The sequence below is a fragment of the Lampris incognitus genome, chromosome 9 (assembly GCF_029633865.1).
Source record: "Lampris incognitus isolate fLamInc1 chromosome 9, fLamInc1.hap2, whole genome shotgun sequence".
Classification (NCBI taxonomy): Eukaryota; Metazoa; Chordata; class Actinopteri; order Lampriformes; family Lampridae; genus Lampris; species Lampris incognitus.
In genome coordinates, this window is record NC_079219.1 from 34,141,305 (window position 1) to 34,165,653 (window position 24,349).

A 24,349-nucleotide genomic window follows, 5' to 3' on the forward strand; every position below is an offset into this window, starting at 1 on the left:
TTTCTCTAACATTTCTTTTCTTCTCGCTCTAGCTCGCTATCTTACTTGTTCTAAATACTAATCACACTTAACATCATTAATGAACTGTTCAACGCCAACAACATGTAGGCATATATAAAATTAACCATCCGAGCACATACACAAACCTGGAACCCGTGCATGCAGACTGGAAGACGAGGAGAGGGAAAAGTCTGTAGCCTGGTCACAAGAGTCCGCGATGCATTGGGCCTTCCTTCCTCCGACAGGCGCATAAACCGATGATGACTCTCTCTGTCACTTAGGTCTAGGCCTACTTGGATGTGCCCATGTCATTTCGGCTGGTGCTTAGACATTGTCTCTCATTCAGGGTTAAGTGCATTCCACAAAAGCTGAATAGTCTAGCTATAAACCAGACTCCGTCCTGTCCAGGTAGAAAAATAAAGCCTAAACAAAAACAAAATGGCGACAGCCCGAACACGTAGCTACATCTTTCGTGTAAATGGAAATAAAATAAAATAAAGTGAGCTTAATAGCCTACTGCATCAGTCCTTATCTGAGGGATTGAATAAACCGCTCAACTTCTGCTGGGGTTTGAAAGGTGTGGGGTCTCTCGTCGTGTGTTACCAGGAGCCGGGCTGGAAAGATGATTCTGTGCTTGTGGATCCCCCGGTCTCTCAGCTTCTTCCGGACCTGGTCGTAGTCGCGCTGCATCTTGTGCACCCCAGCAGAGAGGTCGATGTGAAAACGGACCGGCGTGTTCTTGTAAAGGACCTGTCCCTTGGTTTTGGCTGCCTTTAGTACTCGCTCCCTGTCCTTAAAGTTCATGAACCTCATGATCAATGTCCTTGGACGACCCGTGCGAGAGTCTACCGGAGCGCCGATTCTATGAGCCCGCTCCACTACCAAGCCCTCCCGCGTATTCATGTTCAGAGCCTCCGGCAACCACTTCTCCAAAAATGCAGGTGCATCCTGGCCCTCTTCTTTCTCCGGTAGGCCCACCAACCTTACGTTATTTCGCCGACTCCTTCATTCCAAGTCCTCCACTTTGTCAGTAAGGCTTTTGACGGTGTTTTCCAGCGTGCTAACTCGGGGTGTTAGCTTCTTAACGTCGTCCTCCACGTCAGAAATCCATTGCTCGGCCTGTTCCATGCGGCCCGTGCATTCCTGTATTTGTTTCTTTACATCCGCAATTGTCGCTTGCACTCCATCAATTTTCTTGTAAAGTCCACTTTTCAAAGACTGTATGGCTTTCATGATATCTAGGTTGCAATTCTTATCTGTGTCTAACATTTCGTCATCTTCCTCGTGGTCGTCTCCTTCGTTAGCCATATTTTCAACCTGCATGGCGTCGCTAACCTTCTCAGCCTCCTCCTCGTGTCGCGATTTCCTTTTCTCCTTCTCTTTTTCTTTCTTTGCCTTTTCTTTCGGGTTTTTCCCTGACATTTTAGTTCTGGGTACTCTTATACACGTATTGCGTGACTTTAGACAAGATTCGGATTAGTATTGTAGGATTAATTTACACGGTAGCTGCAGAGCTTGAGATGTGCGACCCCCTAGTCCCTCGCCATAACTGGAAGTTACAATGTAACTTTTACTATAAAAAATGTGACATCAATAAAACGTATTTAATTTTAAATTAAAGTATCACTCTATGGGAATTCGGGAATCAGGAACATTTGTCAAATATCCTTTCCCACAGCAGTGCAACACAAAGACAAAAACACCTACAAGAACACATATATTCAAACGACAAAAAAAAACCAAAAAACTACAAAACTACAAAAACACATATATCCAACATATAAAAAAAAAATATATATATATATATATATATTTTTTTTATTATTTTTTTTTTACTGTCCAAGACAGAGAACACCAGCCAGGATGACTGTTGGAACACAGGTCTGCATGGGCTCGCAGTTAGCTTAGCCTGCCCCACTTCTGCATCCAGTCAGACCACCCTCAGTTTTTCCTCTTTGGGCAGAGCTCCAGCCAGGGCCGTGGCCCCTGGGCCCACCGGACGCAGCAGACGAAGCTCTCCCACCCGATCCAACGCCAGCTCTCCCAGCCTGACACCCTCGACACACCTCCCTGCACTCCATACGACGACACCAAAAACACAGTCAACGCCAGGCGAGGCCGCCGCCAGACCAAATTGAATGCAATGTAACTTTTAATATGAAACTATTACTCATCTATTAAATGTATTTAATTCTAAAATAAAGTATTGTTGCAAAGGAATCAAATGCAAATAAAATATACAGCAACAGGAGCTTTTATTTTAGTGCCTTGCAGTTCCATTCGCCACCATTTTCATTTAAGAGGCATTTGGTTTTAGATTAGAGAGCTGCCTCTTTCTGTCAATCATACACCACGCTCATCAGTGAGATTTGGGCTCAATTTTCTTCGCCTGTGTTCCAAGTTCAAGTGCACATGAAGCAGCAATTGCCGTCTCTCACCATGGCGCATATGAGCATTGTCATTAATACAATTCTCTGCTACATTTGTGCAAAAATGCAGTTTCAGCAAAATGAATTGAGTTGTTTCATCCAAACTGTATGAATCCGCATCTGTATCTGCCATCATGAGAGACAGCAATTCCCACTCCATGTTCACAGGCAAAGGTGGTGTTGTGTCATTCATGGACGAATCTCTTGGGTGAATGAACTGAACTACGACTACCACTTTTGGCTGCTCCCTTTAGGGGTCGCCACAGTGGGCCATCCATTTCCATCTCTTCCTGTCCTCTGCATCTTCCTCTGTCATGCCAGCCACCTGCATGTCCTCCCTTGCCAGATCCATGAACCTCCTCTTTGGCCTTCCTCTTTTCCTCTTCCCTGGCAGCTCTGTCTTCAGCATCCTTCTCCCAATATACCCAGCATCTCTCCTCTGCACATGTCCAAAACATCTCAAGCTTGCCTCTCTTGCTTTGTCTTCAAACCGTCCAACCTGAGCTGTCCCTCTAATATACTCGTTCCCAATCCTGTCCTTCTTCATCACCCCAAATTAAAATATTGGCATCTTCAACTCTGCCACCTCCAGCTCTGCCTCCTGTCTTTTTGTCAGTGCCACTGTCTCCAAACCATATAACATAACTGGTCTCACAACCATCTTGTAACCATTCCCTTTTACTCTTGCTGGTACCCTTCTGTCACAAATCATTCATGACACTCTTCTCCACCCACTCCACCCTGCCTGCACTCTCCTCTTCACCTCTCTTCCACATTCCCCGTTACTTTGAACAGTTGACCCCAAGTATTTAAACTCATAAGCCTTCATCACCTCTACTCCTTGCATCATCACCATTCTGCTGCTCTCCCTCTTGTTCACACATATGTATTCAGTCTTACTCCTGCTGACTTTCATTCCTCTTCTCTCCAGTGCAGACCTCCACCACTCCAGGCTCTCCTCAACCTGCAGCCCACTCTCACTAAAGATCACAATGTCATCTGCGAACATCGTAGTCCATGGAGACTCCTGCCTGATGTCGTCCGTCAACATGTCCATCACGACTGCAAAAACAAGAAAGGGCTCAGAGCCAATCCTTGATGTAATCCTACCTCCACCTTGAACCCATCTGTCATTCTTACAGCACACCTCACCACTGTCACACTGCCCTCATACATATCCTGCATCACTCCTACATACTTCTCTGCAACTCCTGACTTCCTCATACAACAACCCACCTTCTCTCTCGGAACCCTGTTATATGCTTTCTCTAAATCCACAAAGACACAATGCAACTTCTTCTGGCCTTCTCTATACGTCTCCAACATTCTCAAAGCAAACATCGCATCTGTAGTGCCCTTTCATGGCACGAAACCATACTGCTGCTCACGAATCATCACCTCTCCTCTTAACCTAGCTTCTATTACTCTTTCCCATATCTTCATGCTGTGGCTGATCAACTTTGTACATCTGTAGTTGCTACAGTTCTGCACATCACCCATATTCTTGAAAATTGGTACCAGTATGTGTCTTCTGCACTCCTCAGGCATCCTCTCACTTTCCTAGATTGTGTTAAACAATCTAGTTAAAAACCCCATTGCCATCTCTCCTAAAAATATCCATGCCTCCACAATTATGTCATCTGGACCAACCGCCTTTCTACTCTTCATAGCTGCCCTCACTTCCTCCTTGCTAATCCACCACACTTCCTGATTCACCATCCCCATCTCATCAAACTTTCTCTCTCTCTCTCTCTCTCTCTCTCTCTCTCTCTCTCTCTCTCTCTCTCTCTCTCATTTCTTTAATTCATTAGCTCCTCAAAGTGCTCCTTCCACCTTCTCAACACACTCTCCTCACTTGTCAGCACATTTACATCACTTTCCTTGCCTTGATAGCCCTAACCTGCTGCACACCCTTCCCAGTTCAGTCCCTCTGTCTAGCCAATCAGTACAAGTATTTTTCTCCTTCCTTAGTGTCCAACCTCTCATATAACTCGCCATACGCCTTTTCCTTTGCCTTTGCCACCACTCTCTTCACTTTACCCTGCATCTCCTTGTACTCCTGTCTACTTTCTTCATCTCTCTGACTATCCCACTTCTTCTTTGCCAACCTCTTCCTCTGTATACTTTGCCAGGTGAATGAACTGAACTGAATCACTGAAATGATCCATTCATTTCTCAGTTCAGTTGAGCTCAGTCAGTTGTGAGCAAACGCGCAGGGATACACTCACTGAGTGATTCAAGTCATTTGTTCACAGGAGGAATGGGGTGTATTCAAGACAGCAAATACATAACTGATTTGGGTTGCTAACATTTAGCTGCAATGAATCAACCACATTGACCTTAGACTACATTCAATATATGACATTCTCTAGACTGTTATTATATGCACAGGGTAACATTTAAAGTATCCCACCACTCAAAAATATGATTTTTTTATGTTTGTGTTCCCTAAAATGTCTGGCCTTGACTATACTGACTTGTATCTGGGTAAAATTTGTCCCTTGAGCAGTGTTATCCTCAACTAGAGGAGTAGCTGTCTGTGCACTTCCCTAAAATCTGAGATTCAAACATACCCCAGGTGAACTAGATTTGGTACGTCACAAATCCGAGAGCCAGTCGCTGTCTAAAATGCAAATGCAGGGTGGGCAAAGAAACCTAAAACCTACTGTGTAGATTGAGTTTGCATTAGCATAGTAAAAGTTTTGACACCAAACAGAAGGCGTGCAGTTTTTGGATGTAAACTGGACCCTGGAGCTTCCTTCCACTATCTACCAAAAAAAAAAAATCCCACTATACTGTTGAAATTGTTGGAATTTATTTACAGACATCGGGCTCACATGCCTAAAAACCTGGAGGGACTGCGCATCTGAAATGTTCATTTCAGTGAGGAGTGTTTCTATAACCTAATATAAAGCAAAAGTGACTTGATTTTCACAAGAAATCAGTTTTGAAGTCTGATGCTGTGTCAACTATTTATCCTGGGACTGCGACAGCGAGCTGGAGTCATTGTGTAAGTTATGTTTTGTTTGTTGTTTTTTACTCAAGCAACAGTCAAATGAAAGCTTTCTGTCTGTGTGGGGGGGGGATTTTTTTATCCCTGGCCTTCTCTGGTTCTTCTGATTTCCACAAAGTCAAACACTGAGTCACTGAGAATCTTATAAGTTTTATTGCAGCAGTATATACTCAGCCATACGACAGCAACAAATCGAGCTGGTCTCAAGATCAGAGTGACTTTTACCAGCTCAGAACCTTCCTTTTATAAACTGGTAGATCCCCTCTTATGAACCTGATGTCCTTCCTGTGTGTGTCACTTGTTTCTTCCCATATCTTGGAGTATGCTCAGTGATTAAAGTGGGCCGGAGCTCCCCGGATTCCGACACCGGCACTTCCCATCCTCCCCCGAGTCAACCGGAGCTGAGATCCGGCACTCTGTAGACAGGAGTAATTTCAACCTTTTTGTCACAGTAAAATTTAAAACAAAAAACATGATGCAGCCAATTCACAAGCATTACAAAATAAATCGCAAATAAAGTCGTTCTTCTATTTTTATACTACTTTACTTTTTCTAAAAGTTTGAACGATATCGCGTCCTCACGTGACCCGCACCTGCCTGCTGTCTGGCTTCACCAGACTTGACATCAAAAGAGACTGGCTTCACACTCACGGGTCAGGGTCAGTTCACCGCACCAGGCAGACAAGACTCGAGAGAGCATCAACCTGCTACCTGCACTATTATCTTGGATTGGGGGGCATAAAGAGTGAGTATCTTCAGTGTATTTCCAATAGTATTTCCAATAGTTTTGTCTAGCTCTGCTGTGGTTTTCATTCAAGTAACTAACGTTAGCGAACGTAACGTTAGCTAGCTAGCTAACTATCGGTAGCGTCCGGTAACGTTACCGGTAGCTAGCTAGTTATGTTTGTCCAACCTTAGCTCTGGCCATGCAATATTTTCATTCAAATAACTAACTAGCTAGCAAACGTTAGCTACCGGTAGCTATTATTAGCTAACAATGCTAACGTCGGGACTACTGGACCAGTGGTTAGCTAGCCTAACGTTAGCTAGCTACCTATCACTCCCGCACTTTTGCCCACCTCTCTAATACAGAGATCCCCCACTTACCAAATCCCACTTTAACCCCTGAGTATGCTTATATTTTACAGATATTGTCGATATTTGATAACACTCTGCCTTGGGAACTCATGACACCCTTGGTGAAAGGAGGTTCATGTATGTAGGTGGTTTGTAACAGTTGTCTTACAATGTCTTGATGACAGACTTATGTCTCCATTTGGTAAACCTCATTAGGGGCATGAGAAGAGATGCACTTGGAATGCATTGTTGTTGTTGCCAATATTAAAGGACACTGTGTTTGGTGGTAACCATTGTGTTAAGAGTTTCTGCATACCAGTGTTTTCACATCAGTTGTTTTTCAAAGTCTCACGACCAGGCTGTACCTTCTTCCATTTGATGAACTCACGAATGCATACCCGAGAATAAGCTGAAGTGGAAAATTAACACAGAACAAATCACACATCATTGCAAAAGCCCAACGACTTTACTTTCTAAGGCAGCTTAAAAAATACCAGATCAAACATCAACTGCTCGTTCTGTTTTACTCAACCATTATCAAAACCATCATAACATCTTCTATTACAGTATCGTACGGTGGCACGGACAGTCAAACATGGAAAAAAACTGCAGCGGATTGTCAACAAGGCATCCAAAATCATAGACAACCCACTCCCCTCAGTTGAATCTCTACATACTAACTAGACTGTGAAGCGAGCAAAGAAGATCATCTCCGACCCCTCACATCCTGCTCACCACCTCTTCCAGCTCCTTCCCTCGGGGAGGCGCTACAGGTCACTGTCCATTCAGACTAAACACTTCATAAACAGTCCCCCCCCCCGTCCATCAGGACTCTGAATTCCTCCCTATAGTCCCCTCCTCACTCACCATTGGCATTAATACCAGCATTCACCTAATTGTTATGCGTGACATGTTTATTTCAGTTATTGTGTAACTGCATTTTTTGTGATAATATGTGGAGTGTCTGTTGCTGTCCATGTATGTATTGTGCTGCAGAGTTTAATGTGTACTAAAAACAAATTCCACCTGCATTGGTCATGTGGCTAAGAAAACGATCTAATCTTATCTAATCTAAAGTGAAAATATACTATGTTGGTGCAATTATGAGACCATACCACATAATTAATATAATACATACGTGCGTATATAAAAACATACCACACATATAATATATTTCCTTTGTGACTGATAGTGATGGTGGTTGCCACCTGGACACTGCTTGGCATCTCCCTCATTTCTTTTTTCCCCTGTTGCCCTCCCTAAGGTTTCATCATATTTTTTCTCCCTGTCAAAGGTTGTTTTTTTTTTTTTAGGAAGTTGTTCCTTATCCGATGCGAGGTTCTAAGGACAGGATGTTGTGTTGCTGTAAAGCCCCCTGAGGCAGATTTGTAATTTGTGATACTGGGCTATACAAATAAAATTGACGACTTGACTCGACTTAAGTAGCATTAACTACTTTAGCTTTTTGCTAGCTGCTACTATAGCTGCTACTAGTTGTTTGATATTAGTAAAAGTGTAAATTATGTATTTAGCTAATGCTTCAAAGTTCTGCCATATGAAACGATTACAGCAGCCCGAGGTGTGTCACCCCCCCCCCCCCTAAAAATGGTGCAGTGTGCATTGTAAACCTCTTTTCTAGTCTTGACGTTGATCCCAACCGGGCTCATATGCCGCCCCCCCCCTTGCTCTGGTGGCGCCACTAAAGGCGTCCATTGTCAAGCACTCTGAGGGCTGATGGAGCGGCGGGTGCAATGGGTGGAGAGGATTCCGCCCTCTGATGAAGGTCGCCTTGCTGTGACGTCCCGGTGGTTTTGAATTTTAGACTACTGCCAATAAGTCAGTTCCCAGGCAAACTTGGTTGGCTAACAAGATTAACAGATATGCAATATAAAAAAAATCCAAGACAGACGGTATATATCTTTCTGCAAACTTTGATTAGACCTCTGGTGTATAATTAAGTAATAACAATGTGACGATGTGAACACACTGTAGCATCATATCAGATATTATTGTTCACACCCACTGCTGTGTCAGCCACTGCCTGTTACAAGCTAACAAACAACATAAACAGATGAAAGATACTAACTACACTTACCATTCTGATATGTCTGCTAGTTTGGGTCTGACTAAGGCTTAAACATGTATGGCTTAATCTCTCCGATGTTTGCTCTAGGGCTAGCCATCTTGATACACAACATTCTTTCACGGGTAAACCTGGAGAAAGCAGTGGTGGTGGGCGGGGCCCGTGATTGCTGCATATTCATTGTTCTGAATTCTCAATGAGGGGGAAAGAGTTTATATACTTCCTGCCCCTTTAGAGTTTTTTTTACTTTTTTTATGTGGGAAAACCATGCTAAACAATATATTAATAATCTCAGAGTATTTTTAACTTTAAACCGTGTCTGGAGGGGTACTTTAACATAACTCTGCACAGTGCCGAGCTATAAGGATATACTCACTGAATGGAGCTGCTAATCTGTATATAATAAACAAACAAACAAAGTACTTTTCTCCTTCCTTAGTGTCTAACCTGTCATACAACTCACCATATGCCTTTTCCTTTGCCACCTCTCTCTTCACTTTACACTGTCTCTCCTTGTATTCCTGTCTACTTTCTTCATCTCTCTGACTTTCCCACTTTTCCAACATCTTCCTCTGCATAATTTGCTGTACTTATTCATTCCACCACCAAGTGTCCTTGTCTTCCTTCCTCTGTCCTGATGACACACCAAGTACCTTCCTAGATGTCTACCTCACTATTTCTGCAGTGGTTGCCCAGCCATCTGGCAACTCTTCACTACCACCCAGTGCCTGTCTTAACCCCTGCCTGAACTGCACACAACAGTCTTCCTTCTTCAATTTCCACCATTTGATCTTCGGCTCTGCCTTCACTCACTTCCTCTTCTTGTTCTCCAAAGTATCCTATAGACCACCATCCAATGCTGCCTAGCTACGTTCTCCTCTGTCACCAACTTGCAGTCTCCAATCCCTTTTAGATCACACCTTCTACGTAAGATATAGTCCACCTGTGTGCACTTTCCTCCACTCTTGTACGTCACAGTGTCATAAAAATATATGTGCTGTACATAATAGGGTAGAACTTTGTATGTAATTCCTATGCAATTATACTTTATTTTAAAATTAAATGCATTTACTTGATGAGTAAATGTATTTAATTTTACATCCGAGGATACTTGACCTGATGATGAAGATGACTTGATGAGTAATAGCTTTATATTAAAAGTTACATTGCGTTAAATTCCCGTGCAGTGATACTTTATTTCAAAATTAAATACATTTAATCGATGAGTAACAGTTTTATATTAAAAGCTAAATTATGTTTGAGTCTCACAAAATGATGTTTTATTTAGAGAGTAAATATATCTAATTGATCACTATTAATTTTCAAATAATTTCTGTAAAATCCAGCCCTCATATCCATGTAGAGGAGGTGACTTTGTTACCCCACTTCTGAACTTGTGTCCTTATCCACTCTTTGTGATGATCTGACTGAGGGGATTTATATATTGCTATATATTAAGATAGATGTAGGAAAAATAAACTTTAATGCATTTCAGTACCAGCTTGTTTCGTTCATCATGCACTCATCAGCTGTCAATGAGATTAAACAACAAAGGAGAAAAAAAACAGTCAATAAATATTAAGTTTTCCCGCGTCATGCCCCTAATTACGGTGGAGAGCAACCAACGAGAAGATAGAAAACATTTGAAATATTACAACCAATGGGGTAGGTAGTTACGATGCACAGCAACCAACGGTGGGATAGAAAACATTACAACCAATGTTGTAAGGTTGTAATGTTTGTTGGAGTTGGGGCTTGTTTTGAAAAAGCAATGATTTAAAGGGCCGAGGCACTGTTGGGAAAGCATACATTTAAAATATAACAAGGTAACATCAAATGGGGTAATTTACGTATACCATATAGTGGGGTGATGTTGGGGCACAGTTGGAAGGGCAGAGAGTTAAAATATAAGAATATAACATCTAATAAATGTCACGTGTATCATCTAATGAAGGGGGGGGATAATAAAGACATTGGTTTACTTGTAGTTACAAAGCAGAATTTTTTTTTCTGTGTCTACAACTGGTGGCCAATTAATTTCTACTGGTCAAGGTGGACATATCAGGCTTGTAAATAATGAAGTATTTCTCTACCAGGCATAGGTTACATCTTTTGCTGTTAATTAAATATGTATTGTTCTTCATGAAGATTTTCCATGAAATAGAGTAGTTAATATTCTTGTCTACCAGTGACCAAATGTGGCAGCTTTAGGCCATTGCATTTCTTGCATGCTCATTCCTGAAGCTACCTTTTTTGTAAGTTTTTTTTAACACCTTTATTATATGAACAAAAGAACAAAATCTGGTCATAACGATAACAAATTAGCAAATAGTACAAATCAGACTGAGCTATTACAAATTGTTTAGTCTTTCACAAAACAATAAAAAATAAGGAAAAAAATAATAATAAAAAACAAAAAAAAGAGGTCTAATCAGAAATCAATATATCTATTTTTTTGTAAATATGCAAAGCTTGTTTGGTTTGAATACATTTCAGTGCTTTCTTCAAATTTATTAATTCATTCATGAAGATTAAGAATAGTGGCCTGGCCCTAAAAATCTATATCAGAGGCGCCTGGGTAGCGTAGAGGTCTATTCCGTCACTTACCAATGTGGGGGTCGGCGGTTCGAATCTCCACGTTACCTCCAGTTTGGTCGGGCGTCCCTACAGACACAATTGGCCGTGTCTGCGGTTGGGAAGTCGGATGTGGGTATTTGTCCTAGTCACTGCACCAGCGCCTCCTCTGATCGGTCAGGGCTCAAAAAGAGTGGCGTAATTGGCCAGATTCAATTGGGGGGGGAAAGGGAGAAAATTGGGGGGGAAAAAAACTAGATCTATGGATAAATTGTTTAGCCATAATAATCAGGCTATTGTACAACATTTCCATATTTTTATCCTCCATTATAACTCCAAATTTAATATCCTTATAATCTAAAGTGGGCAAATGAAAGTCCTTTTCAAATATCCAATTTTGAAATAATTCCCAAAAGGCTCTAGTATATGTACAAGTAAAAAAACAACAACAAATGTTCTAACGTTTCGCTAATAGAATCACAAAACATACAATGATTTTTTTCAATGTTAAATGTTTGTCTCAGAAACTCATTACAAGGATAAATATAATTTTTCATTTTAAAATGAGTTTCTTTCGCTTTTGGTGAAATAGGGAGAGTGAGGTTTCTGGTTCTAATTCTGCCTGTGATATCTTTAGGATAATCTTTTTAATAGATTTTTTTTTCTTTTTAATGGTAGAGGAAAGAGTACGGCAGTAAGGGCACCACTTACAATTTTGTTTGTGCATTTTTTTCTCCATAAAATCGAGATTGTCTATGTAAAGTGAAGGCATCTTTGGTACTAACACGTCATAAGTTAAAATTCCTTTTATCATATTCACCATTACTTGTGGGATTGCCTTGATAACCACTGAGTATTGTTTTTTTGTACACGTCACATTGAATTTATCAATGAATTCATTATACTCTAGAACATTCCTCTTGAATCCATCAAATGTAAAATAGAGCAAATACCTCTCCTAATCATGATAACATAAAGATTTTCTTTTAAATGAGATACATCTGTTATTCCAGATCTGAGAGCTATGTGGAAGGAAACTGTGCTTATAAACCGGTTTCCAATAAAAGAGAGCCTGCTTATGAAATCTAAACAGCTTAATAGGTAGTTTAGCAATACAGAAATCACATTTTAACAGAAAATCTATCCCACCGCACTTACTAAATATTTTAGAAGGAATATTAAACCAGAATCCATTATTATTTTGTATGAACTGCGGTAACCATTTTAGTTTTAGCATTCCATTCATTGCCTCATAGTCAATCACATTTAAGCCCCCTTCTTCTAACGGTTTTTACCACATCCCCTTTTTTAATATAATCATGTTTGTTTTTCCAAATAATGTTGAAATTTGTTTGATTAATTGATTTAATCAAATTGCCAGGAATTGCCAATTAAAAAGCTGGATACATAATTCTAGATAATGTTTCAGTTTTAGTAATCAAAATACATCCGAAGATTGATAAATCCCTCTGTAACCAAGAATTGAGTATAGATTTACTTTTTTTTTTACAACAGTCTCAATATTTAGTTCTTCTCTAGCTTTACAATCTTTAGTTATAACCACTCCTAAGTATTTTACTTCATTTTTTACTGGGATATCGTACAAATCTATTAGTGGATGGTCATGTATAGCAATTCAAGTATATTCCAGATGCTTTAGAAAGCTAATCTATCTTCTTGATTACCAGAGGGATCTGTTGTGACCTCTTGAGGAAGATGTTAGTATCATCTGCCAGCTGAGTTATGACCAGATGATTGCCTAGCACATTTAAAGGCTCAATGTCTGGATTATTTTCTATAAAAATAGCCAACAATTCTGCAACTAAAATAAATAATAAAGGGGAGCAAGAACAACCCTGTCGAAACCCTCGTTTAACCTCAAATCTTTTAGATGTTCCTTTAGTGAGAGAAACTGAATTATTAATGTAATTTTACATTATATTAATTACTTTTATACATTTTGGACCAAAACCAAAATATTCTAAAGACTTTATTATAAATGGATGTTCAACTAAATCAAAGGCTTTGTAAAAATCTAAAAACATTATGAAACCACTGTCTTTGATCAAAGAAGTATAATCTAGTAAATTAAGAACCAGCCTAATATTATTATATATAGACCTATCTTTAAGAAACCCCAATTGAGTTTCACTTACTATGTGTCCTATACCTGTCCTAATATTTGCAAGCGTGATATGTCCACCTTGAACAGTAGAAATTAATTGGCCACCAGCTGTAGACACAGGAAAAAAAAACTGCTTTGTAATTACAAGTAAACCAGTCTTTATTACCCCCCCTCTTCATTAGATGATACACGTGACATTTATTAGATGTTATATTTTTATATTTTAACTGTCTGCCCTTCCAACTGTGCCTCAACACCACTCCACTATATGATATACGTAAATTACCCCATTTGACGTTATCTTGTTGTATTTTAAATGAATGCTTTTCCAACAGTGCCCCGGCCTTTTAAATCCAAGCTTGTACTGAAATGTATTAACGTTTTTTTTTCTTCCTACATCTATCTTAATATTCTGCCCCTCATTTATTGAGCACTTTTACCAACACCATTGATGGTTTCTGGAAAAAAACTCACACACATATATATATATATATATATATAGCATTTTTTTTTTCCGAAACCGTCAATGGTGTTGTGAGTGCTCAACTAATGAGGAGCGGAATATCAGCATGGATACAGGAAAATGCAATGTATTAAAATATTTTTTCCTGTATCCGTGCAGTATTATATATATATATATATATATATATATATATATATATATATATATATATATAAACTTAGCACAAAAAGTAAGGACATTTGTGTTTGGTAGATTATTTCTTTGTTGGAACAATGCTTCGTGGCAATAAATCTTATATCAGGCGCCTGATTGTCAGCACCTGGGGTACCAGAAGCTCAAAACAAGAGTCAATAGCAACAGCAAAATAAGCTGTTTGGCATTGGCAGAGAAGATTTGGCAATTTTTTCATGGGCACAACCCACATACTCAGCTCTGCTGCTCATCCCACAAATGCATGTTCCTTACAAATTGGCCCCATTTAAAAGGGAAATAAACAGGCTTTCCAACGGTATAAGATTTATTGCCAAGAAGCATTGTTACAACAAAGAAATAATCTACCAAACACACATTTCCTTACTTTTTGTGCTAAGTATATATATATATATATATATATATATATATATATATATATATATATATATAATATATATATGTGTGTGTGTATCAACATGGATAGCAGCTGATGAGTGTGAGACACACGAAACAGAACTATACTGCAATGTACACTGCTCAAAAAAATAAAGGGAACACCTAAAAACACAATATAGACCTCGATGAATGAAATATTTCAGCTGAAAATCTTTATTTATTAGACAGAGGAATGTGTTTAGAGCAAAATAACCTAAGAATGATCAATGGAAATCAAAACCATTAGCCCATTAAGGTCTGGATTCAGAATCATACTCAAAATCAAAGTGGAAAATGAGAACATAGGCTGATCCAACTTCTGTGGAAATTCTTCAAGACGATTCAAAATGAGGCTCAGTAGTGTGTGTGGCCTCCACGTGCCTGTATGCACTCCCTACAACGTCTGGGCATGCTCCTGAAGAGACGACAGATGGTCTCCTGAGGGATCTCCTCCCAGACCTGGATCAGGGCATCGGTCAACTCCTGGACAGTCTGTGGTGCGACATCGCGTTGGCGGATGGTACGAGACATGATGTCCCAGAGGTGCTCGATTGGATTCAGGTCTGGGAAACGTGCAGGCCAGTCCATAGCATCAATGCCCTCGACATACAGGAACTGCTGACACACTCTGGCCACATGAGGACGAGCATTGTCATGCATGAGCAGGAACCCAGGGCCCACTGCACCAGCATATGGTCTGACAATGGGTCTGAGGATCTCATCCCGGTACCTAATGGCAGTCATGGTACCTCTGGCTAGCACGTAGAGGTCTGTGCGGCCCTCCAAGGATATGCCTCCCCAGACCATCACTGACCCACCGCCAAACCGGTCATGCTGGAGGATGTTGCAGGCAGCAGAACGTTCTCCACAGCGTCTCCAGACTCTCTCACGTCTGTCACGTGTTCAGTGTGAACCTGCTCTCATCTGTGAAGAGCACAGGGCGCCAATGGCGAATCTGCCAACCAAGATGTTCTCTGGCAAAGGTTAATCGGGCTGCACGGTGTTGGGCTGTGAGCACAGGCCCCAACTGTGGACGTCGGGCCCTCATACCATCCTCATGCATTCTGTTTCTCACTGTTTGAGCAGAAACCTGCACATTAGTGGCCTGTTGAAGGTCGTTTTGTAGGGCTCCGGCAGTGCTCCTCCTGTTCCTCCTTGCACAAAGGACCAGATAGCGGTCCTGCTGCGGGTTTGTTGTCCTCCTGCGGCCCCCTCCACGTCTCCTGGTGTACTGGCCTGTCTCCTGGTACCTCCTCCATGCTCTGGACACTGTGCTGGGAGACACATCAAATCTTCTTGCCACAGCACGCACTGATGTGCCATCCTGGATGAGCTGCACTACCTGAGCAACTTCTGTAGGTTGCAGATACCGCCTCATGCCACCTCTAGTGGTGAGGGCACTAGCAAAATGAAAAACTAACCAAAGATCGGCCAGAAAAGATGAGGAAAGGCAAATGGTCTGTGGCCACCACCTGCAAATCCATTCCTTTTATAGGGGTTGTCTTGCAAATTGTCTAATTTCCACCTGGTGGAAATTAGACAATTTACCAACAGGTGAAATTGATTCACAAATCAGTGTTGCTTCCTAACTGGACAGGTTGATATCTCAAAAGTGGGATTGACTTGGAGCTACATTGCATTGCTTATGTGTTCCCTTTATTTTTTTGAGCAGTGTAGTATTCAGTCAGTCAGCGATTACCTTGATTCTGTCAGTCTGTTGTTCTTCCTGTTTAATTTGAAGTTCTCACCTGTTTTGTCGTGTCAGTTCCTGTCCCTGGTTTCGTCTTCAGTCAACCCCGTGTATCCCATAACTGTTCCCCATTCCCACATTAACGGCCTAGTGTATTTAGTTTTTTCTCCTCGCTCAGTAGCATTTCATCTTGTCCGTGTAGCCTGTGTGAAATAATTCACCAAGTTTTCTCTAGTGTCTTGTTTCATAGTGTTTTGAACTCGGTTTTGTTTTCCCTGACCTTGTCTTTGTCTGCTCCTTGCCAGAGTTTGCTTGCCTCATCTGGCTGTCCTGTGTATTGAACCCCTTTGGCAAGTAAAATAGTTTTGTTTGGATCATTAAACTGAGTGTGCCCTTAACTCCCTGACTGTGAGTTGTGCTCTTAGGTTCTCAACTATCAGTTTCCCCAGGAGCTGCAACACCAGCTCTGCCTGTTCTGTCATTGTCTTTGTGCATCCAATGCAATCAACATATTGACGAGCATTCTTTGATAATACAGTTTGGTGCAAAGACTGCTTTCTAATACACGGGATGGGGGGCAGCTAAAAATAGGTTGGTGTAATGAGAGTCTGTTTTGCTGGTGCAGCAGTTTTTCACTTTGTGACTTAATGTTCCCAGTTGCTAACCATATATATACACATATATATATATATATACATATATATACATATATACATATATATATATATATATATAGTTATTGGCCATCATCATCATCGTCATTACTGGAATCATGTCTTTATGAATGCTCAATAATCCAGGTAAGAAAATCAAAGAAAGTTGAATCAGTTCATCTGGACACTGTATAATGACAGAAACATTTCATCACTCATCTAAGTGACTGCTTCAGTCTCAACTGACTGCAGGTACCCCCACCCTTATAAACAATACAGTTGCATAACGACCGAAACCAACGATCAGTTTCACATGCAAATAGGCATGACCATTAACTAGAGTTTCAAGGGCCATGTGTACTATTTACAGAGTATTTGGGAATGTTTGCAATCACAGCATTGTAAGATGGTGACAGATGTACTACGACCAGGGGAGAAATCTCACATTAAACAGGCCCTGGTTAAGTGTGGTTATCCTAACTGGGCATTTGTCAAAGCCAGGAAGACGCCCAAACAGTGCATTACATTACATTACATTACAATCATCTAGCCGACGCTTTTATCCAAAGCTACTTACAATAAGTGCATTTAATGTAGGAAATCAGGAGAACTACTAGTTATCAGAGGTCATAAGTGCATCTAAACAAGCATCTAAGAGCAAAACCAGTGCTAAAGTAAAAGTGCAAGAAAGAGATTTTTTTTAAACTTTTATTTTTTTGCACCAGCCAATCGAAGAAAACAGAAGGACAACAGCTGCCTAAACGTAAACCAGTGATGATTCCGTATATGGTGGGAGTGTCGGAACAGTTGAGACACGTGTTTTCCAAAAACCACATCTCAGTTGTTTTCAAACCCCAACACATGCTGCACCATAAATTGGTCCACCCCAAGGATCAGGTCCCCCCGGCACAAACAGAACAATATAGTGTATGCTGTTAAGTGCCAGGATGATTGTCATGACTTGTACTTTGGGGACACTAAACAGATGCTGGCCGAGAGGATGACACAACACAGGAGAAATAACACGTCAGGTCAAGACTCAACAGTCTACAGGCCAGTGGCCACTCTTCCACGAATGAGGCTGTGCACATCTTTGATAGGGAGGAACGCTGGGTTGAACGGGGCATCAAAGAGGCCATCTATGTTAAGAGGGAACTACCATCCCTGAACGGGGGGGGGGGGGGGGGTAAGGGTGCATCTGCCACCATCTCACAATGCTGTGATTGCAACTATTCCCCAATCCTCTGAATAGTACACATGGCCATTGAAACTCTAGTTAATGGTCACACCCATATTTGCATATAAAACCAATCATTGGTTTCGGTCAGTATGCCATTGTATTATTTATAAGGGTGGGGACAGCTGCAGTCAGTTTAGACTGAAGAGGTCACTTAGATGAGTGATGAAACGTTTCTGTCAATAAACACTGTGTCCAGATGAACTGATCCAACTTTCTTTGATGTAATCATACACTCACCGGCCACTTTATTAGGCACACCTGTCCAACTGCTCGTTAACACAAATTTCTAATCAGCCAATCACATGGCAGCAACTCAATGCATTTAGGCATGTAGACATGGTCAAGACGATCTGCTGCAGTTCAAACCGAGCATCAGAATGGGGAAGAAAGTTGATTTAAGTGACTTTGAACGTGGCATGGTTGTTGGTGCCAGACGGGCTGGTCTGAGTATTTCGGAAACTGCTGATCTACTGGGATTTCACGCACAACCATCTCTAGGGTTTACAGAGAATGGTCCGAAAAAGAGAAAATATCCAGTGAGTGGCAGTTCTGTGGGCGAAAATGCCTTGTTGATGCCAGAGGTCAGAGGCGAATGGCCAGACTGGTTCGAGCTGATAGAAAGGCAACAGTAACTCAAATAACCACTCATTACAACCGAGGTATGCAGAAGAGCATCTCTGAACGCACAACACGTCGAACCTTGAGGCAGATGGGCTACAGCAGCAGAAGACCACACCGGGTGCCACTCCTGTCAGCTAAGAACAGGAAACTGAGGCTACAATTCGCACAGGCTCACCAAAATTGGACAATAGAAGATTGGAAAAACGTTGCCTGGTCTGATGAGTCTCGATTTCTGCTGCGACATTCGGATGGTAGGGTCAGAATTTGGCGTCAACAACATGAAAGCATGGATCCATCCTGCCTTGTATCAACGGTTCAGGCTGCTGGTGGTGGTGTAATGGTGTGGGGGATATTTTCTTGGCACACTTTGGGCCCCTTAGTACCAATTGAGCATCGTGTCAACGCCACAGCCTACCGGAGTATTGTTGCTGACCATGTCCATCCCTTTATGACCACAGTGTTCCCATCTTCTGATGTCTACTTCCAGCAGGATAACGCGCCATGTCATAAAGCTCGAATCATCTCAGACTGGTTTCTTGAACATGATAACGAGTTCACTGTACTCAAATGGCCTCCACAGTCACCAGATCTCAATCCAATAGAGCACCTTTGGGATGTGGTGGACCGGGAGATTCGCATCATGGATGTGCAGCCAACAAATCTGCAGCAACTGCGTGATGCTATCATGTCAATATGGACCAAACTCTCTGAGGAATGTTTCCAGTACCTTGTTGAATCTATGCCACGAAGGATTAAGGCAGTTCTGAAGGCAAAAGGGGGTCCAACCCGGTACTAGCAAGGTGTATCTAATAAAGTGGCCAGTGAGTGTATATTGATCATTATCACTGTCATTCTTTCACAATTGCCCTCATGGTCAGAGTCTCTCACTGCTCATTATGGTTACTGAACAATGTACCTGTTGGCGCTTCTCAAACTCAAGTTTGATGGGAGATTTAATGCAGTTGCATGTGTCCTGGTAGGTCTGTTTCAGTGCCAGCTCCATCAGATGTTTGTGGTATGCCCCCGCCATGTTGCCACAGATGAAAATAATAATATTGGCCAAAATCTGCAGTGGAAAAGGAGAAGGGAATCAAAATTAGATTAACATGGATGGGTTCCTAATGCATCCTCACCAGCCAACAGCGAATCTAACAAATTGACTTCACTGAGAAAACATACTGGCCACAGAACACTTCATACTTCTCTACATTGTCTCCACACTGAAATGAAACCAGTGGAAATGTGCTACATAAAAAAGAACAACAAATAATGCAGATTATGTGTAATCTCATGGCTCATTTGTGGTGATTTTGTGGTGACCTGCTCTCTTGATCTCTTATGGATAAGCGTCCTTCATGTATGCTATGGAAAATATATAAGACAGAATATGGCTGGTGGTGGTTTACAGTAACCAACACAAGTCTGAGATCCCAATGATCTCCAATCTGAAGAAAATCAGTGCTCCTCCTTGTATTTCTTAGTTGCTTCCTGAAGCGTCTTGGATACACAGTTTATTGGTGGAACATACTGAACATAGTGTACTGGTTTGCTGGATGGTGGAGATGGTACGTCAGGATTTTGATTTTTAAAATAATTTTGATAAGCATTCAAGCAGTCTATAAATTCTATGGACAATAACGGATAGGGGGGATGGAGGTCATTTGCATTGTTTAAACAATGAGACAAAATGGTTAATGTGCTCCAAATCATCCCTTCTTCACTAGCCCACTATTACTACAGAGAACCACACAAAGCAAGGCACTGCTTCATAAATTGGTGCTTTATATTTCACCCACATTTCATGTATTGTCAACGGAATTACTGTAGAACCAGCTCCATTATAGAATCTATTATAATAGAAAGTGTTCCTATAATGAGAGATGAATGTATAAAGACTTCAATAACCTTGACCTGAATATTTTGTGGCAAACTGACACATGCTGTTTCTCTCTTTCTGGATTTTCATAGTCTTTACATTGACTATTTGTTCCCACATAAACTCATTCACCCCTCTTTCCTTCCTTTTGTTGCTATCTTTTACGCACTCTGTATATCTTTCTCTTCAACAATGTCGACTTTCTCATCTTTTCTGCAACCTTTTGCATTTGCTTTATCTCTCTTTTTCCAAAACATAAATTTGCCCAGTAGAATTACTTAACCATGCCAGGAAAATAAGCTGGTGCCCTTTTGCAGAAAGGACACACCAGCAAGGAATTTATCAGAAATAATTCTTAACAGAATTCAAAATTATTGACACTATCTGCAAAAATGACATTTTAGCTCACAGAAGTTTATGGTAATGGATTGTTTGTAGCTTTTCTGCGTTTTACTTGTCGAGGGTGTGGGCAGCTTTTGCAAGAACAACACAGGAGAAGTAACACTTAAGGTTAAACTTTTCAAAATGTGAAATCAACAATAATGGCTCTTACTTCTCATGTTAAAAAAACTAAATTAGATATAATTATATCTACTGATGGGACACAGACAAGACAGAGAGACGAGCATAAACATGCATACACATTAGTGATGACAGAGCACATAACCATAGATATTAATTCATACACCGACATATCTTATCTGATAAGGATCTTGCATTGTTGGTATTCATATCAAACCATGCAAGTTAGATGGGGTAAGAGTATATCTGCACCCTTCCCAGTTACCAATGGAGTCGGACAAGGTAGAATACTGCCGCCTGTTCTATTCAGTTTGTATATGGATGATCTTTCTAAATAGTTAAAAGAGTGTAAGACTGGCTGTATGGTGGGGGATAGTCTTATTAACCATTTGATGTACACTGATGACTTAGTCATACTGTCCCCTTATAGTGCTGGCTTAAAGCAACTGCTCAGCGTCTGCTCAAGTTATGGTGTACAGCATGACATTAAATTTGACCAAAAAAAAGTGTTGTCGTGATTGCTAAAACCAATGAGGATCAGAAGCAAAATTTTCCTTCATTCTTCTTGGCAGACCAAGCACTAAATGTGGTGAACAAAGTAAAATATCTGGGTCACATCATCAGGAATGATTTATGTGTTGACAATGATGTGCAGATCCAGTGCTGCAAACTGTATGCACAAGCCAATATGCTGGCATGCAAATTTGATATGTGTACAGATCAGGTTAAAACTGCTCTTTTTAGGGCCTACCATACTCCACTCTATACAGCCCACTTGTGGTGAAATTATAGCAAAGAAAAAATGAAAAAGCTGCAGGTAGCATATACTGATGCATTCAGAATCTTGCTCAAGCTTCCAAGATGGACAAGTGCAAGTCACATGTTTGTGACTTGTAATGTTCCCACTTTTCATGCTGTGTTGAGGAATTATATGTACAAATTTATGTGTTGATTAATTGATTCAAAGAATGTAATTATAATGCTCTTAACTGAGCCTACACATAGTGACAAAAGGTACTCCTCTTGTTTCTGGAAACATTGGAACAAATGTTTGTATAGGTTTTAATCATTGTGGACTTGTGAACTGCTGTTAACTATATTTTTGTGTTGTTGTCCTGTGTTGTATTTTTCTCTTAAATATGGACCTACCTATGCGTCTGAATAAAGTAAGATTTGATTGACATGCATAGGTGCACAAATGGGTACAGGCACACAAAACCTGCTGCTGTCACTGCAGTCAAGCCTGTCTCCTAAAAAATACGTTCCCATACAACTAAACTGCATTCTCAAATTATTTTTACGTGGAAACATGTTTTTTTTCCTCCTGGATTATGTTTGTTTGTGACATATCACAGATGTATTTCTAATCAACATATATTTCATATATTTGCCGTTTAATTTCTTGCTTTCCTACAATGCGCTCAACCATGAGCAGAGCTGTAATTAATTTAAACAATCTTGCTCTAGTCTTTATTATTTTTCTGTGAATATTTTTCTCTACCTGATCTCACAGAAATATGTGAAATAACCACAGCCTCTTAACATCACAATACATGGTGGTGGCATATAATGTGATAAAATTACATGCCACCACCATGGAAACAATGCCAAAAAAAAAAAGTCAATTAGGATACTTTGGCGTGTTGGGCACACAAATTCCTTGGTGCAACAATGTCACAAAATAGGCGATGGTTAATGTTGTTTCCTAGTTTAGAAAACTTTATTTTATTGTTATTTTAATTGTCATTTGACTAAATTTATCATAGGGCCTTAGTTATGATTTTTTGTTCTCTCCTCACTGCTCATCACTGCCAGCAGTTTCTGGCTTCTGGCTTCGTGAGGCTTCCAGATTCGTGAGCTTGATAACTGCTGTTTATTCTTACTCTCTCTTCTCTATATTCTGCCCCTAACCTCTTCTTTTGTCCTACTGATTTTGCTGTTTTCTGTGCTTAGTTCACTTATCACTCGATTTTCTAGTTTTCTTTCTCAAATGACATGTGTTTAGTAGGCAGCCTCTCATTCCTAAATTACTAGCTTCGAGCTTAGCCTAGCTCAGCAGTTAGCTCTGTTGCATTTGCAGTCAAAGCAACCTTGTTAAAACGATGGTATGTGGTGACAGTTCCACAGTTCCAGATACACTATATGGACAAAAGTATTGGGACATATCTCTTAATCATTGAATTCAGGCGTTTCATTCAGACCCATTGCCACAGGTGTACAAAATCAAGCAGCTAGCCATGCAGTCTGCATTTACAAACATTAGTAAAAGAATGGGTCGTTCTGAAGAACTCAGTGAATTCAAGCGTGGTACTGTCATAGGATAAAACTTTTGCAATAAGTCAGTTCATGAAATTTCTTCCCAGCTATATATCCCATGGTCAACTGTAAGTGGTATTATTGAAAACTGGAAGCGTTTCGGAACAACATCAACTCAGCCACAAAGTGGCAGATCACGTAAAGTCACACAGTGGGGTCATTGAGTGCTGAGGCACATAGTGCGTAAAAGTCACCAACGCTCTGTTGACTCAATAACTGCAGAGTTCCAAACTTCCTCTAGCATTAACATCAGCACAAAAACTGTGCACTGGGAGCTTCATGGAATGGGTTTCCATGGCCGAGCAGCTGCATGGAAGCCTTACATCACCAAGCACAATGTCAAGCCTCAGATGGAGTGGTGTAAAGCATGCTGCCACTGGACTCTGGAGCAGTGGCAACGTGTTCTGTGGAGTGACAAATCATGTTTCTCTGTCTGGCAGTCTGATGGACGAGTCTGGGTTTGACAGATGCCAGGAGAACGTTACCTGTCTGAATGCAGTGTACCAACTGTACATTTTGGTAGATGGTGGATAATGGTATGGGGTTGATTTTCAGGGGTTGGGCTAGGCCCCTTAGTTCCAGTGATGGGAAACATTAATGCTTCAGCATACCAAGACATTTTTGACAATTCTATGCTTCCAACTTTGAGGGAACAGTTTGGGGAGGGCCCTTTTCTGTTCCAGCATGACTGTGCCCCAGTGCACAAAGCAAGGTCCATTAAGATATGGTTGGGTGAGTTTGGTGTAGAACAACTTGACTGGCCTGCACAGAGCCCTGACCTCAACCCCATTAAGCAGCTTTGGGATGAACTAGAATGGAGATTGTGAGCCAGGTCTTCTCATCCAACATCAGTGCCTGACCTCACAAATGCTCTTCTGGATGAATGGGCAAAAATTCCCAGATACACTCCAAAATATTGTGGAAAGCCTTCCCAGAAGAGTGGAAGCTGTTATAGCTGCAAAGGGGGGACCAACTCCATATTAATGCCTATGGATTTAGAATGGGATGTCATAAAAGCTCCTGCAGGTGTAATGGTCAAG

At 40.9% G+C, this 24,349-nt stretch overlaps 1 protein-coding gene across 1 annotated transcript in view; it reads right to left on the reverse strand.

Annotated features, from left to right (window-relative positions):
• adcy2a (adenylate cyclase 2a) overlaps positions 1–24,349 on the reverse strand; it is a 223,558-nt gene that overhangs the window by 84,222 nt on the left and 114,987 nt on the right. Inside the window, exon 4 of the mRNA XM_056286380.1 lies at positions 19,512–19,661. Within this exon, the coding sequence (XP_056142355.1) occupies positions 19,512–19,661 (150 nt within the window). The remainder of the gene's footprint in view (positions 1–19,511; positions 19,662–24,349) is intronic.